Here is a 15,577-nt window from a genome sequence, read left to right as displayed (position 1 = left end):
CATCAAACTGCTTTGGATCTAAGGAGAATTAGAATTCATAGTTCTAGTTTCCAGCCTGGTGCCTTAAACCACTACACCAAAGTGACTCTCACACAAGACATTACTTTTATAGAAAACAAATGTGGTTCATTGATGTGGCAATACTTGGAGGCTGTCAACTTGTAGAAAGACAACAGGAGAAAATGACAAAATATCACTTATTGATATTTTGAGATTGAAAGTTTGTGGAAGGAAAACAATGTCATAACAATTGTGTTAGATTGGGTAATGGATAGGCACACACAGCTCTTTATTAAATGCAACAAGTGAGAACAATCCAGCGAAGGTTGAGTCTGACAGCAGCCCTTTTATAGGGAGCTGTCAGACCCTTCGACCAATGAGATTAAACCTCTGTTCCCACCGGAACAGAGGACCTTGGTGGAAACCACTATAGTTGAATCTAGTATGTAACAAATTGGAATTGGAATCTTTAGTGCAGCATTAAATGGGTTCACCAAATATTTAGTAGTGTTAAACTTACTGGACTTGGTACCATTATTTTTTCTAGAGTATTTACAACAGCATACCTTTTATGTTGATACCTCCATGATTCTTAGTTCCTTGGCTAAAACCTGAATCATTGCAATCGCTACCAAATCAATTAGAACGATAGACATTAATAATATTGGAATAGCCTCCTGGCTGCTAGCTAGCTAGATAATCCCAAATCAAAAGGAATTTTATATCTACTTTTCTGTTCATTACAGTACTTATTGTTCATCTGGAGCTCTAAGCAATGAGTCCAGGTCCAATTTGGCATGCATACAGGGTAAGGTCTGTTCACCATGGAATTCTGATCTCTAATGGGCAAATACAGATCCATTTTAATTGCTAAACCTTGAAAGACTAAAATGATAGTTAACAGAACTGACTTTACCTAAATTTTTGTTTTTGTTGATTTCTAGGTGAAGTCGGGATTCTTCCATGACAGCGATTCCAAAGCTGTGGCTAAATCCATCCGTGATCGTGTCACCCTAATCAAGAAGACTCGGGAGCAAAGGCAGGTGGGCAACCTGGAGGAAAGGAGGGACTCGCAAAGTCAGCTTCCAAGTGGATTGCCCTTACTTCAGCCACAAGGCTCCTCATTCACCCCACCTTCTCAGCAAAGCAAGACCGAGTGTGAGGAAACAGAGGTTGATCAACATGCCAGACAACACGTCCTTCAACAAATGCAGCACAGTTTTTCCCTCACTGGTAATGAGCAATCAGAGGCACTTAATACATAATATTATTTATTATTTATTATTAATAAGGGTATCATTTTGTTCAAGAAATGTCTTCTCTGAGGTGTCTGAGCTTTTGGCTCCTTTTTGCTGGTTTATTGAAAGCCCTTTCTGGTTGCTTTCTGTAGAATTTAATCTTGGCTGAATTGTTAGCTAATATATTGTGGGGAGCTGAAGCTATGTTAATAAAACCATAATAATAATGAATGAATGAATACATTCATATGTGAATTTAATCCATGTACATTTTAAAATAGCAATAATAGCTATCCAGAGTAGCTTTTCAGCTGCTCATTTAGAAACTTTCCATTACTTTCACCAATTACTTGAAATTTTGTTGGGAGGGAGCTTATTTTCAGAACTTTAAAATGCAACTGTACCTTTTTTTCACAAGAGATAGCCAATTGTGATTTCTGAAAATTGCTGCCTCTTTCAGTTGGTTTCTACCTTTTATTTGTCAGATGGCAAAACTTGAATGAGCCATCCTTTCAAACTTGCTAGTACTTCATTCTGTTTAATACCAGCAACACAGAAGTCATTTTAATCCTTAGAGTCTATTGGTCTAGTGTTGAAGGCATTAGGCTAGAAACCAGGAGACTGTGAGTTCTAGTTGTGCCTTAGGCATGAAAGCCAGCTGGGTGACCTTGGGCCAGTCACTATCTCTCAGTCCAACCCATCTCACAGGATTGTTGTGGGGAAAATAAGAGAAGAAAGAGGTATTAGGTAGATTTGCTGATGAGTTATTTATAAAAATAATAAATATTGATTTAAAAATGTATTTAAATAAAATAAAAATAAATGAGAGTTTAGCAGCGAGAACTCCCCTCTCAATAGAAGCTTTAGAAGAAAACTCTATGACAATGAATTGAAGCAGTGAGCTAGTGTCATTGTCAAAGCTGAATTCACCGAAAAAACATTTGCTTGTTTTTCATCAAGTTCCCCACTGCAAGGGTAAGGACCAGAACACGTTGCTCCCTGGAAGCTGTTGGATCCTGTGGATTTCATGCTGCTCTAAGGAGTGTTTTTTCTCGAACCTGAAACCACATTAGTGCTTTGGTTAAGATGTGGAATAATGAAGTTTAAGCACTTAATATGAAGGCTCCTAAATCCCCCCCTGTCCTGTATTAGTGCCATGAATGTTCCATGGTTCATACAACAATTTGCATGGTATGAAATGTGAGGACAGAAATGTCCCAAATGAATCCATCTAGACAAAATGCATGCTTATTTATAGAGCCTACAGCAATTAGGCAGATAAAAGTAGTAATTTATTTTCCGCTTGATTATATCCATGGAATCAATAATCCAAGAGAACGCTGGTGGTCCAACTACCAATAACTGTGGCCAATGTTCTCATACAATTTGATAGCCACTGTGAGCCATTTACACAACACAGATCTGAAATGTGTTATTCAGAAAGTGCTGAGCAGTTTACACAGTACTTTGTGAATAACAGGTTTCAGATTTGAGTTGGGTTTTCCTTTATTTTAGATAGTGTCATACCTAGAATTCTTCTGTAACATTATCAGTTTTGTTGCTTGAGCCCTTATAAATAACTGACTCCTCAGTTCAATTTGTACTGTTACTTGTTTGATCGCTTGCTAGCTTGGTGTCTAAGGACTTTTAAGGATTTTGTCCTGCCATGATCTTTTAGATTGTTTAAAAAAGGATGATGAAGCAACTACTTAAGAAGCTTTTATTAGACATTGCTGATTTTAACAACTATGAGCCAATATCTAGTATTCCATATCTAGCCAGCCCAGTAGAGAAGGCATTAAAGCCTCTGAAGATTTAGATATAATGGGTCATCTTGAGACTGAATTTAGACCTGCATGTGTCATAGAGATGGCTTTGGTCACTCTCAAACAGTGTTTGATACTGTACTTATTTAAACAGATTGGTTGTGTTAGTTAGAATCACTTGTGGCAGTGAATTACTCGTGACAATTGTGGTAATTTTTAAAAGAAAGATTTGGCTATTACTTGTTTTCTTTTCCTAGGGAGAAGCTTTCATTTTGTTGTATTCTTTCTGAAGTAAATATTCCATCCATACCTAAAACTGCATTTCCTGACACTCCAAGTGTTTGCCTGAATGAGGCAGAGGGAAGGGAAGTGGTTTTGATTCATTCTGAAAGAATGAACATTCTGCCTTTTCTTTCTTTTCACACTGACACAGCTGACAACTTGTCTGAAACAGGAGCAGGAACAGTTATACTGTCAGATGCCTCTAGCCAACATAATCTGGCATTTTCCACGGAACACATGATGGGTACTCAACAAGTTCCCAATCTCTCACAAACTGAAAATAGCAGTGTTCAAGGGCACATATATACTTCTCAACAGCTGATGGGGCATTATCAGTCCAATGCAGGGGTAAGAGGCTTATTGTATTCTTTTAAACATAGTAATTATAATTGTTGTATTAAGAAAGTGTCTTTACCTATAGGAGAAAGTGGCAGAACCTGGGGATGGAGTCAAAAGAGGAATCTCTATGTAGCCACAAACAGACTAAGTCGTCCCCCTCCTTGAATTCTGCCAACCCTTATCAAGCGCAAAATCTTTAATCGAGTAGATTTCTAACAAAGGCATGAACAATAAATCAGTCTTAATTGGAACTTCATGTGTGGTCCTCATCTTTCATGCCTGACATTATCCCATAGAGACATGTATGGTGTGTGTGTGTGTGTGTGTGTGTGTGTGTGTGTGTGTGTGTGTGTGTATGTATGTATGTATGTATATATATATATATATATATATATATATATATATATATATATATATATATATATATATATATATATATATATATATAAGTAATGAAGGAATAAAGGCTTTGAGTAGAGGGGGACTTTTGCACAGATTCATCTTGTGAACCAATTTCACACTTTCCTGGACTAGAGGACTTGTTCATGGTCCCTCATGCCTCAATCGCTTCCCATTTGGATTACCGCAATGCATTTTACATAGGGTTGCCCTTGAATGTAATGGGATATGCAGTGATGGACACCCCCCCTAGTTTTACCCACATCATACACTATTGTGCAAGTATCTCCCAGTTTCCTTCCAGGTGCAATTCAAGGAACTGTTTATTACCTTTAAAATCCTATTATGCACAGGACTAGGTTATCTGCAGGATTGCTCTCCCTAAGGACATCTGTCCATCCTACTACCAGAACAGTGTGGCTACACTCCTAGTCGCCTCCCTTAAATGTTGCCATCTTATGGTATTTAGGAACATGCCTTTCCCCATTCCCCCTGAAATTTGTTAGATCCCACCAATCCATTCTTTTAACTTTCCAAACAGCATTTAAGACCTGGCTTTTCCCCTCAAGTGCTGGCATAGGATGAGACTGATGAGATGAATTTGTTGTGGGCTTCATGTCAAAATGTAACTATGGTTGTTGTTTTTTAAAATATCTATGGCTTTAATTTTTTATTGTAAATAGATGTTTTTTTAATGTATTGGCTGCCTGGACTTTGGTACAAATGGGTGGTTATATAAATGTTCTAAAGAAAGAAAGGCCCAAGAACATATTTTGGTTATTAATTCTGCATCCTAAGAAGATATCCTGTTTTCCCTAGGGAATGTGTGAGAAAAGGTTACAAATAGGGCATATGAGACCAGGAGAACTGAAGTACAGACAATTGTTTTGTTTTTCTAAGTGAAGTCTGTTCATTATTCTTTATACAGGTGCAGCCGGCATTGCCAACAAATATGGCTCACCCTGGTGCTTTACCATTAATGCAGACTCAGCCTTCTGGTCTGCCTACTCACAATTTGGCACCTCCTGCAACTCTCCAAGCCCAAACCTCTCCTCTTGCAGCTCAACAATTCCCAGCACGAATGGTAAGGTTTTTCTCTAATAAACTGCATTACGTAGAAGGTTTTCTAAAGCATCACTAAATGTGTCCCATGAATTTATTTTAACCATCTAAATTAAAAAGGGTTGTAAGTTGAGGACTACCTGTATTTCCTTGAATCCAAAATTTCTGTTGCTAAGTGAGACATTTGTTAAGTGAATTTTGACCCATTTTATGACTTTTCTTGTCACAGTTGTTAAGTGAATCACTGTGGTTGTTAAGTTAGTAACTGGTTGTTGAGTCAATCTGGCTTCCCCATTGACTTTGCTGGTCAGAAAGTTGCAACAAAGGACACTGAACTGGGTCACTGAACTATCATAAGTATGAATCAGTTGCCAAGTGTCAGAATTTTGATCATGTGACCATGGGAATGCTGCAATGGTCATAAGTGTGAAAAATGGTCATAAGTCACTTTTTTCAATTATGTTGTAACTTTGAATGGTCACTAAATGAACGGTTTTAAATTGAGGACTACCTGTAGTAGATTATTACTTCTCATTTAAAGCCAAACTACATAATACCATTTAATGTGTATGTTTTGCCTGATGGCATCTCTCAATAGGTGGCAGTTTGTAGTATCAAGGTGAAGGGCATATTTAATTCTCCCTTTTTTTCTCTGCAAAAACTCCAAGCTGTAGTTCCAGAATTATTCTTCTGGAAGTAAATAATGTCCAAAACCCTGATGGGAAGAACAAAGAAAATGAAATTGTGAAATTAGGATTTGGGAAAAAATGCTTAAGTGTGAGGTAAAATGGATAACTACAGGTAGTTCTCAATTTACCACCAGCTGCAACCATTTAAAGTTAGAACAGACCGCTGAAGAGCTACTTACTATCCAATTCTGACGTTCCAAGCCCCCCAGTCACATGACCACGTTTTGGGTTCTCAGAAAGAGGCCTGCATTTACAATGGTTTGCAGCATCCCGTGGCTACATGACCAGGATTAGACACTTTTGCCAAAACCCAATGTTTACTTTCGATTTTGGGGGGAAATGCCCTATGGTAAACGACTTAACGACTGCCACAAAAGGGTCATAAAATTGGGGTCATCACGTGGGTGACCTTTTTTACAATCCATATTGAGTTAAAACTATAATGGGCAGGCTCCATTACAGTAATAAATCGAGTATTACCTGTATGTCCCAGCTATTTTTGTATATTATCTGATGGTAATTTTTTTTTATCCAGTTAAATTATGCACCTGTGCATTGTAAAATGAGGCTTGAGAGATCTAACTTCATTAGCAAATACATCTGAGTATCCATTTCATGGCACTAATGATTGCCACTCTTTTAAGTACTCTTTTTCTGATACTTCATAGTCCTGTGTATCAGCAGGTGGCAATTCCTAAATGATTTTGCTTAGCTCCAAAGATAAACAGGGTGTTTACTACTTAGAAGGGAATACCAGTAATGTAGGTTAAACTGGAATTGTCAGCAAACTTATCCTTTGTTACCCTATAACATATAGCTCAAAGTTGTCCTGAATTTTTTGGCCAAAAACTAATTTAATAAATAATCAGATAATAATAAAATATTAGTCCCAATACAGATATTTAAGAAACCGTATACAGTTATTTAGGAAACAACCATCTGTTCAGATTGTATTTATTTAGATAATCTTGGATCTTGAGATTTGTATTTCCCTTCTAAAATTTAAAGCTGGAAATGGCAAAGAATTATGAGATGTGCATTCAATTCAGAATTAAGTCTACTTTAGGGAGACTTGTTTATATTGATCAAGTCATACTTATTTCACTTGGTGTATTCCTGTAAAAATAACCTAATTTTCATCCATTAAACCTTCATCAATTTGTATAATCCCACATCAAGTACCAAATTATGATTTTATATGTAAACAAGTATGCTTTTTTAAAATAAAAGTATGCTTCCAAGTAGTGCAGCTAACAGTGAAAAAGGATCTGAAGAACTTAATTATTTCCTTGCCTTTTTTCTTTGAATATTTACATGCCTGAAAGCTTTTCCACTCTCACTTATAAATATAAAGACTTATCTAGACTTTTCTGGATGCTATAGTATTTCTGGATGCTGTCTCACTACAGTGCATATTGCCATATGGGACTAACATTCAAAATAGCAGTTTTTGCTCAGTCATTTCAAATATAAAAATGTGAAAAACTTTCAACATTTTCATTTATTCTTTTTAGAGCACAGCCAATTGTCCAGTTCCTATCGTTAAAGTAATTCTTTTAAAACATTGAATAAGTGTTGCCAAGGTGATGGAATTGTACAGCTGATATTTTTAACTTGTACAAGTTGCTGCTTTTTATATACTCAGTTGTGTCTGAAATGATGTCCAGAAGATTATTTTTATGACAACAGTTTATCCTATGCATTGTTTTCTGTATGTTGTTGCATATGCTAAGTTGTCTGTGAAATGACACTTAAAAGATTATTTTTCTGACAACATTTAATAGGATAAAATCTTGATACAAAAACAATCACTTTATCAACATCTTAAAATATGTTTATTTTTTACCAGCCTCCAGATTCACAGGTATCCTACAGTGCAGAAAGTCAAGCTTTGGATGGATCCATCATGGGAGTTCCTCAGCAGATGTTGACAATAACTTCTCCTCAGAATATACCTGCCTCACAGGTGGGGAATCAACACATGCCAACAAGCATACAGTTAACCTCTGCTGCTAGACTTGGTAGTCAGGCTACAGCTGCTGTGGGTTCGGTGGAATTAGAGACTGCTCCTGCCAATTTGGTATCTGCCAGTCAATCCCCTGTGCTACATGGGCAGCCTTCAGTTCAATTTGTCAACAACATACAAGTTCTTCAGTCAGTTCCACAAGGAGTTAGACTTATTCAACAACCCAAGCAAGTTTTACAGCAGGTGCCATCAACACAGCAAGTTCCTCAGCAGGTGGCATCTATGCAGCCAAGCCAGCAAATGGTTCCACAGGTGACATCATCTTCACAGCAGGTTTCTCAGCAAATTGCAGCTATGCAGCAGATTCCCCAGAAACTAATGGCTATGCAGCAGCCTCAGCAGGTAGCATCTATGCAGCCACCTCAACAGGGGGTGTCCTTGCAGCAACCGCAGCAAATTCACCAGCAAGGGATGCCTATACAGCAGTCTCAGCAAGTTCCTCAACAAGCGGCATCTATACAGCAAAGCCAAACTGTTCCACATGTGGCTTCTACTCAGCAGATTTTGGAGCAGTCTCAGAAAATTTCCCAACAGGCAGCATCCATACACCAGCCTCCGCAGGTTCCTCAGCAAATTCTCCAACAAGTGGCATCAGCGCAGCAGCCCCAGCAGAGTCCTCAACAAGTAACATCCACGCAGCAGCCCCATCTTATTCCTCAGCAGGTTCCACAACAAGTGACATCCATACCACAGCCACACCACCTCCCTCAGCAAGTTCAACATCAGGTGACACCTTTACAGCCATCACAACAAAGTCCTCAACAGACAGCAGCCATGCAACAACCTCAACAGGTTCCACAGCAGGTGATGCCCATGCAGCAGCAGCACATTATACAGCAGGTGACAGCCATACAGCAGCCACCACAAGGTCCTCCACAGGCAGCATCTATGCAGCAGCCACAGCATATTCTTCAGCAAGTTCCACAGCAGATGACACCCATACAGCAACAACAACAGCAACAATGTCCTCAACAAGAGGCATCTATACAACAGCCACAGCATATTTTTCAGCACGTTTCGCAACAGGTGACACCCATACAGCAGCCACAACAAGGTCCTCAGCAAGCAGCATCCATACAGCAACTGCAGCATATTCCTCAGCAAGTGACACCCATACAGCAGCCACAACAAAGTCCTCAACAGGTTCCACAGCAGGTGATGGCTATACAGCAACCACAACAAAGATCTCAGCAGGCTGTATCCATACAGCAGCCACAGCACATTCCTCAGCAGGCTCCACAGCAGGTGGCACCCATACAGCAACCACAAGTATCTCAACAGGCAGTATCCACGCAGCAACTACAGCATATTCCTCAGCAGGTGACATCCATACAGCAGCCACAACATATTCCCCAACAGGTGGCATCCATACAGCACCCACAACATATTCCTCAGCAGGTCCCACAGCAGGTGACACCCGTACAGCAGCCACAACAAGGATCTCAACAAGCAGCATCCATGCAACATATTCCCCACCAGGTGACACCCATACAACAGCAACAGCTTATTCCACAACAGGTGACACCTATGCAGCAGCCACAACAAAGCCCTCAACAAGTGGCCTCCATACAACAGCCACAACATATTCTTCATATTCCGCAGCAGATGACACCCACACAGCAGCCACAGCAGGTTCCTCAACAGGCAGCAACCATGCAGCATTCACAGCAAATGGCAACTGTTCAGGCACAACAAGTGGCATCTATACAGCAGCCACAGCAAGTTCCACAGCAGATGATATCTATACAGCAGCCACAGCAAGGACACCCACAAGTCCCACAACAGGTGGCATCCATGACTCAACCCCAGCATGCTCCTCAGCAAGTTCTCCAGCAGGGGATGTCAATGCAAATGGCACCAGGACTGCAATCTCAGCAAGTTGCCAATCAGCAGATTGGGTCCCTGCAGATTCCACAGCACGGAGCCTCCATGCAGCAAGTTACACAGCATGGGACCTCCTCCCAGCAACCTCAGCTGGTTCCCCAACAGGTGGCATGTGGGCAGCCAACTTCACAATCTCAACATACTGTACCCGTTCATCAGGTCTCCGCTGTACCACAACAAATGACACTGATGCAGCAGGTCTCACAGTGCCCAGAAATATCCCTAGATACTTTGGGGCCTCAACAAGAGCAGCAGATGACTCAGATACACCATTCTACAAATCAGCATCCTTGTGTAATGCAACATACGTTATTTCACGTGCCTCCACAACAGCAGAAAGAGGAACAGTTTGTTCTCCCTTCTAATTCCAAAGATCAGTTGCCAGCTGTCTCTCAGCAAGACATGGAAAAGCATCAGCAATCTGAATTCTCAGGTTCAACTTCAGAAAAGGTGGCTTATCCCATCCAGACCCAATATCAGCTGCAAAGCCAGGAACAAATGATATATCCAGCACAATCCCCACACAACCCACCCATTTCAGAGCAGCTGCAACACCAGCTAGAGCCAACTAACCCACTGCAGGCTCCAGAGCAAGCCGCATGTCAGATGCATGTCACTTTTGCAGCACAGGGTTCAAATCAGGCGCCTTGCCCAGAGCCATTGGTTTATGCAGCTTCTGGAGTATATTCAGGACATTCTTTGGACCAGTCAGCATATGTTTATCAAGGGCAGGCAGCATATATAACTCAACCAACATATATGGCTCAACCTCCAGAGGTTCAGCAAACTCATTTAGCAGTACAGAATACTGATCAGCCAAGTTTTGCTGTGCATTCACCTGATCAGTCATTACACCTGTCGAAGGATGGAGATGCTGGCAACATGGAATTGCAGATCTGTTCAACACAATCCACAAAAGCCCATCCTTACCCTTCTGAGCCACATCTGCCTGAACCAACAATATATCTTATCCAGCAAGATTCTAGCATGGGCCACCAGCAGCTGAACCCACCACTTGTGGCACATAAAATTGCAGAAGGACAACAGTCAGGGCCACAGGCACCTTTTGCTTCACCTCAGCCATCTTTCACACCACAAATGAAACCACAACCTCCTTATCAGGAGTTTAGCCAGCAACCTATTACTCAGCCACACAAAGCCACAATCCCTCAATCTGCCCTTGATACATTACAGACTGTAACTTCTGTATCAGAACAGCCAGAACAAGCTTATACCATGCAACAATCTTTGGATGTGTCAGGACTATTGAATCATGCTCCTCTCCTCCAGCAGTCTCATGCATTTCAACCAATTGACAATAACCAACAGTTTATTTCTCCACCAGTACAACCAACATACATTCAACAGCAGACAGTATGTCCGAACTCAGTTTTATCTGCAGAATTGATTGTCCAGGAGCAGATGCCTATGGCAGGTTCTTTGAACCAGCAAACAGCATTTACTGCTGTGAATGAACCAAACCAAGAGTATCATCAAGGACAAGATATTCCACAGGTATGCCAGTTATTATATTTACAAAAAAATCACTTTCTCAGCTATTTAATCCCAGAGAAGGGCAAAGAAAAAAAAGGTTTATTATAAGAGAACTCCCCTATTCCTTGATAGCTGTGCAGAGTTCATCCTATGCTGCCATGGTCATAGGCTCTTAAGTGAAGGTTTACTATGGAAACATTTTTTTGGGGGGAAAAGCAAGGTTTTTTTTTAGTTTTCCCTCATCCCCATCTTTTACTCTCTTGGAAGGAACTTTGTCTTTTGTGTGTAATTTTTGCCAAACCACCAAATACATGAATATATTAGTAGGGAGGGGTAAAAAACACATACTGTGTGTGCCTCTTGCTGACCAGCTGATTTTCAAGTCTCTGTTGGGAGACGCTGGCGTATGCGCGGGGATAGCAGGGTCATATGTGCATGTGGGGGGGGGGGGTTGCACGTGTATGCACGGAGGTGAGGAGGATACAGCCCCCCCCCCCATTTTGGTGCTAGCAGGCCTCCCTGAAGCCTCCTGGGACCAAAAGCATCTCCCCATCCCCTGCGCATATGCGCACAACCCCCATTTTTGGTTCCAGGAGGCTTCAGGGAGGCCTGCTAGCACCAAAACGGTGTGAATGGGGGAGCTGGGGGGGGGGGGTCACCTGCGCAGGGGCGGAGCCTGCGCGGGGCATTAGATGATGGGTGTTGGCACGTGCGCGCTTTTGGCACCCGAGGGAAAAAAGGGTTCGCCATCACTGTTCTAGAGTCTTCTGAAAACATCCACGACTCTCTTTGTTAACTATTTCGCTAATTAGCTTTGAATGTTTCTAATCTGTTTCACAAACATTAATTGTGAAGGTTTAAGATAAATTGACAGATATGGTTTTCTTGAGTTACTTCATGCTCTCCTGAATTTAAAAGATTAAAAAATAGGTATAATTCAAGAGGGGGGGGATTAGTGAGCATCCCCATGCCTTTCTTTGGCTCTATGCCTCTGCCAACATGTTACTTGATTGCATTTGATCCTATTTGCTGTGCCATCCTGGTTCTCAATTACTTATCTCAGTATATGATTTGTCTCTCTTATCATCTTCACCCATATAATATAATTCCAACTGTTTTTGCGTATGGCCCCCTCCCCTACTTCATGATTCTTTCTCTGGTACATGACTTCTAATACCTACCATTACTTCAGAATTTTCTTTCTTTCTTCTTGCTGACTCTTTTTAGCTTCCTGGGCATTTTGCCCTGTAACTTAAGTTGTATACAAGTATCACACCTCAGTTATCCTGTCTTCTTAATGATACAGTTCACCATCTTCTTGGATCCAGCTTAAAGTTTTAATTTCACAAAAATTGCTTTCTCACGCCTTAAAATCCTTAAAGAAGACTGGCTTGAGTCTTGAATCCCATGAAGCCTTTTAATTCTCTTAGCACTTAGATTATTAATGAGCTTTAAAAATAGCACACATATAGAAGAGGTTTCATTATACTATAAATCACCGGCTGTAGCAATCTTTGGATTATGTTTCTATGTGCCTGTTGTACTGTTGCTTTACATATCTTCTTGTTGGATTATTCTGGTTAGAACAATTATCTTTAGTCTAATGTTTATGTATCTGAAGGCTAAAATCACATGAAAAGTCCTGCATACTAAAAAGCAGTTCCTATTTTATTTTTGAGTAGAAAAATGGCCCTAAGTCAGGGCAGCAGTATCAGTTGTACTTGGATGAAGTACAATAAAATCTGAGAAAGTTACAAACAATTGTTTCCTTATTAGTGATTTGTAGTCTCATTTAACTCATTTAATCATTTAACCATCACTGTGCCAATATAACAATAATGAAGAGGTACTTTATCTTGTCACAAAGATGATGATATATAGAAGACTATAAAATAATAAGAAAATAGCTACAATACCAGTTTAAATAGCTAAGAGGAAAAAAGGAAACACAATACTGTGTTAAAACTTCCAAGGTAAAATATTGTGCTTTGATACCTAGTAAAGCATGAGTATGTGCTATATCAAACACATAAACGATTTGCCTGTTCTGGAGTTAGTTCTTTTCTAAAAGGTTTACTCTATCCAGAGGAAATTAGCAAATGATACACATCAGTTTACCCGCTCTCTCCTCACAGGTTTCCATCTCAGTATCAGATGAACATGAGCATCAGCCAGCAGTTCAAAAACAAGAGTCTATTCAAGGGTGAGTTTGCTCTAAGATTAATTCACTTGGCTATCACAGCAGCAAAGGGGATTGGATTTCAGCTGACATTATCCAAGAGTCAATATAGCAAAACTGGAGACTCCTAAGTGGGGGAAATGTAGCTTAGAATATTATGCCCAAACCTGGTGAACATTCTTTATTCATAAGGGAAGAACTAAGAGGACTGTGAGTGTGTCCAGAAATAGAAGATGACTTGAGAAAGTAATAATTCTCAAAGAATGTGAAAAGAAAGATGAAATGTTTAGTTGGTTCTTTTAATCAAATGAAATATTTTTTTAAAAAAACCTTGTGGATTCTCTTTACTGAAATAGTTTAGATCAAGCATTTTTAAGAGTGTGTGTCTTTAACACTCTCTTTTAAGTTATTAAAAAAGTTTTTTGCTGCATCATTTAGTTTCAATACTTGGCCACTTCTCTGACTCCCTATGGAAAAATTACCTACTGTATAGTAGGCCCACATTGTTTTCTGCATACTATTGCAGCAGAACATAACAGCAATGGGCAAAACTCAAACTACAACATCGCATTTGTAATGATCCGTATAGTTATGCCTTCCCTGTCCTATATATAGACATGTGCAATCTACCCTCATGCCCATTTTCCTTTCTTAGAGGACAGCATAGAAACATAACAAACTGCCATTGAAGAAAGCTCTAATTCTCCTGTTCCCTAGGTTGGAATGTAGTGGGGGAGTGAGAGGATGTGTCGATATGCCCAAATCTGTTTTATATTTGAGTGAAATTGTATCGCTGTGGTTTTAGCCTTGGCATCACTCACATGGCTCTCACTCCCTCTATTCCAAGGTTGTGAGCCATACCTTATTAATTAATTATTGCAATGAGGACTTCCTGAATCAAAGTGATATAGATTAAAGATAATATGTTTTGACCCAGGTTTAAGTTAAATTGCATGTTCTTTAAAGTTGCAAGTACAAAGTATCCCCAAAAGAATGATTTAGATTAATCTGAGAGCAATTTAACTTTTCTGCAGAATAGGATCAGTGCTTCTAATAGATCCATTTTGATGGATCCAGCTTCTTTTGCACTGGCAAAAACATTCCCTGACCATGCTCAGAAAGTTGCCACCATTGAAGTAAGAAGACAAAATCTGTTTTATAATACACATAAAGAAACAATTTGGCAGTTTTTCAAACATAATAATTTATACTATTTCCTTGTCAAAAGCATTTTCGTCCAGTAGATATACGTGTTCAGCATGAGCAGTAAGGGACATTTTTATCATTTTTAAGTTACTGAACAAGTAGTACCTGCCATAGTCTATATTTTATCTTTTCTGCATTTATTGTTTTGGCTCTGATTTAAGTTATTGGTATATTGGAAATTACATTTTATACTTACTAATATTTAGAAAGTTTAGGAGGTAAGGATATGCCTGTCTCCTAATGTTTCTGTTTCCTTCCTTTTCTTTAGCTTGGTACAGGACCTTCCAAAGGAAGGTGTGACTGGCTGTGACCTTCCATGTGGAAATGGCAAACAAGACAAGAGCAAACAGAGAAGGACCTCCTGTGCCCGACCAGAGAAGGGAACCAAATTTCAACTCACAGTGCTGCAGGTTTGTATATTTTTAAACTAGAGGCTTTTAAATAGAGGTATACAACAAAATAGCTGACCGGGTTTCTTGCCTTCTCGGACTTTATTTATTTTTAACAAAGAAGTTACTAAAGTTAGCATGCTGTGAAGCAAAACATCATCAAGTAGCATCACTTTTCTTGAGAAAAATGCCACTGGCCTTCACATAGCAATTATAGGAATACTTAATAAATAAATAAATAAAAAACAGTGAGCAACTGCACCCCAGTACCTTGCTTGGGATGTGCTTAGAATAGAAGTCAAAGATAATTTTGGAGAAGTAGAAAGTAAGCTTATCTAATTGCTAATTGTTTTATGACTGGCCATTTTATGGGCCCAAGTTATATGTAGGCAAAATCCTTCTATAATCACAATTTTCTGACAATGCTTGAGATACACTTTCACAATTACAAATAATTCACTAGCACCAAAATACTTGCAGGATCCTGGAGAACAGGATGTAGAAGAGGAACAGGATTACATAATAGCATATCTTCAGATCTTATGACAACATCAATGAAAAGATTGCTTACCTGAGCGTTAAGTGCTAGTGTTTTTATAATTCTGGTTATTTCTTGCAGTTAAA

The 15,577-nt window shown here is 39.6% G+C and overlaps 1 protein-coding gene across 6 annotated transcripts in view; it reads left to right on the top strand.

Annotated features, from left to right (window-relative positions):
- The window catches only part of LOC309386405 (uncharacterized protein), a 131,042-nt gene that overhangs the window by 52,030 nt on the left and 63,435 nt on the right, over nt 1–15,577 (top strand). For all 6 annotated transcript variants that reach the window (XM_081941734.1, XM_081941735.1, XM_081941737.1 and 3 more), the window contains 6 exons: nt 945–1,233; nt 3,438–3,634; nt 4,953–5,108; nt 7,625–11,200; nt 13,315–13,382; nt 14,833–14,974. In XM_081941734.1, the coding sequence (XP_081797860.1) occupies nt 945–1,233; nt 3,438–3,634; nt 4,953–5,108; nt 7,625–11,200; nt 13,315–13,382; nt 14,833–14,974 (4,428 nt within the window). The remainder of the gene's footprint in view (nt 1–944; nt 1,234–3,437; nt 3,635–4,952; nt 5,109–7,624; nt 11,201–13,314; nt 13,383–14,832; nt 14,975–15,577) is intronic.

Source organism: Natrix helvetica (genome assembly GCF_964273705.1).
Source record: "Natrix helvetica genome assembly, chromosome: 1".
Classification (NCBI taxonomy): Eukaryota; Metazoa; Chordata; class Lepidosauria; order Squamata; family Natricidae; genus Natrix; species Natrix helvetica.
Note: the sequence above shows the minus strand (reverse complement) of the source record. Positions and strands in the feature narration are given on the sequence as shown.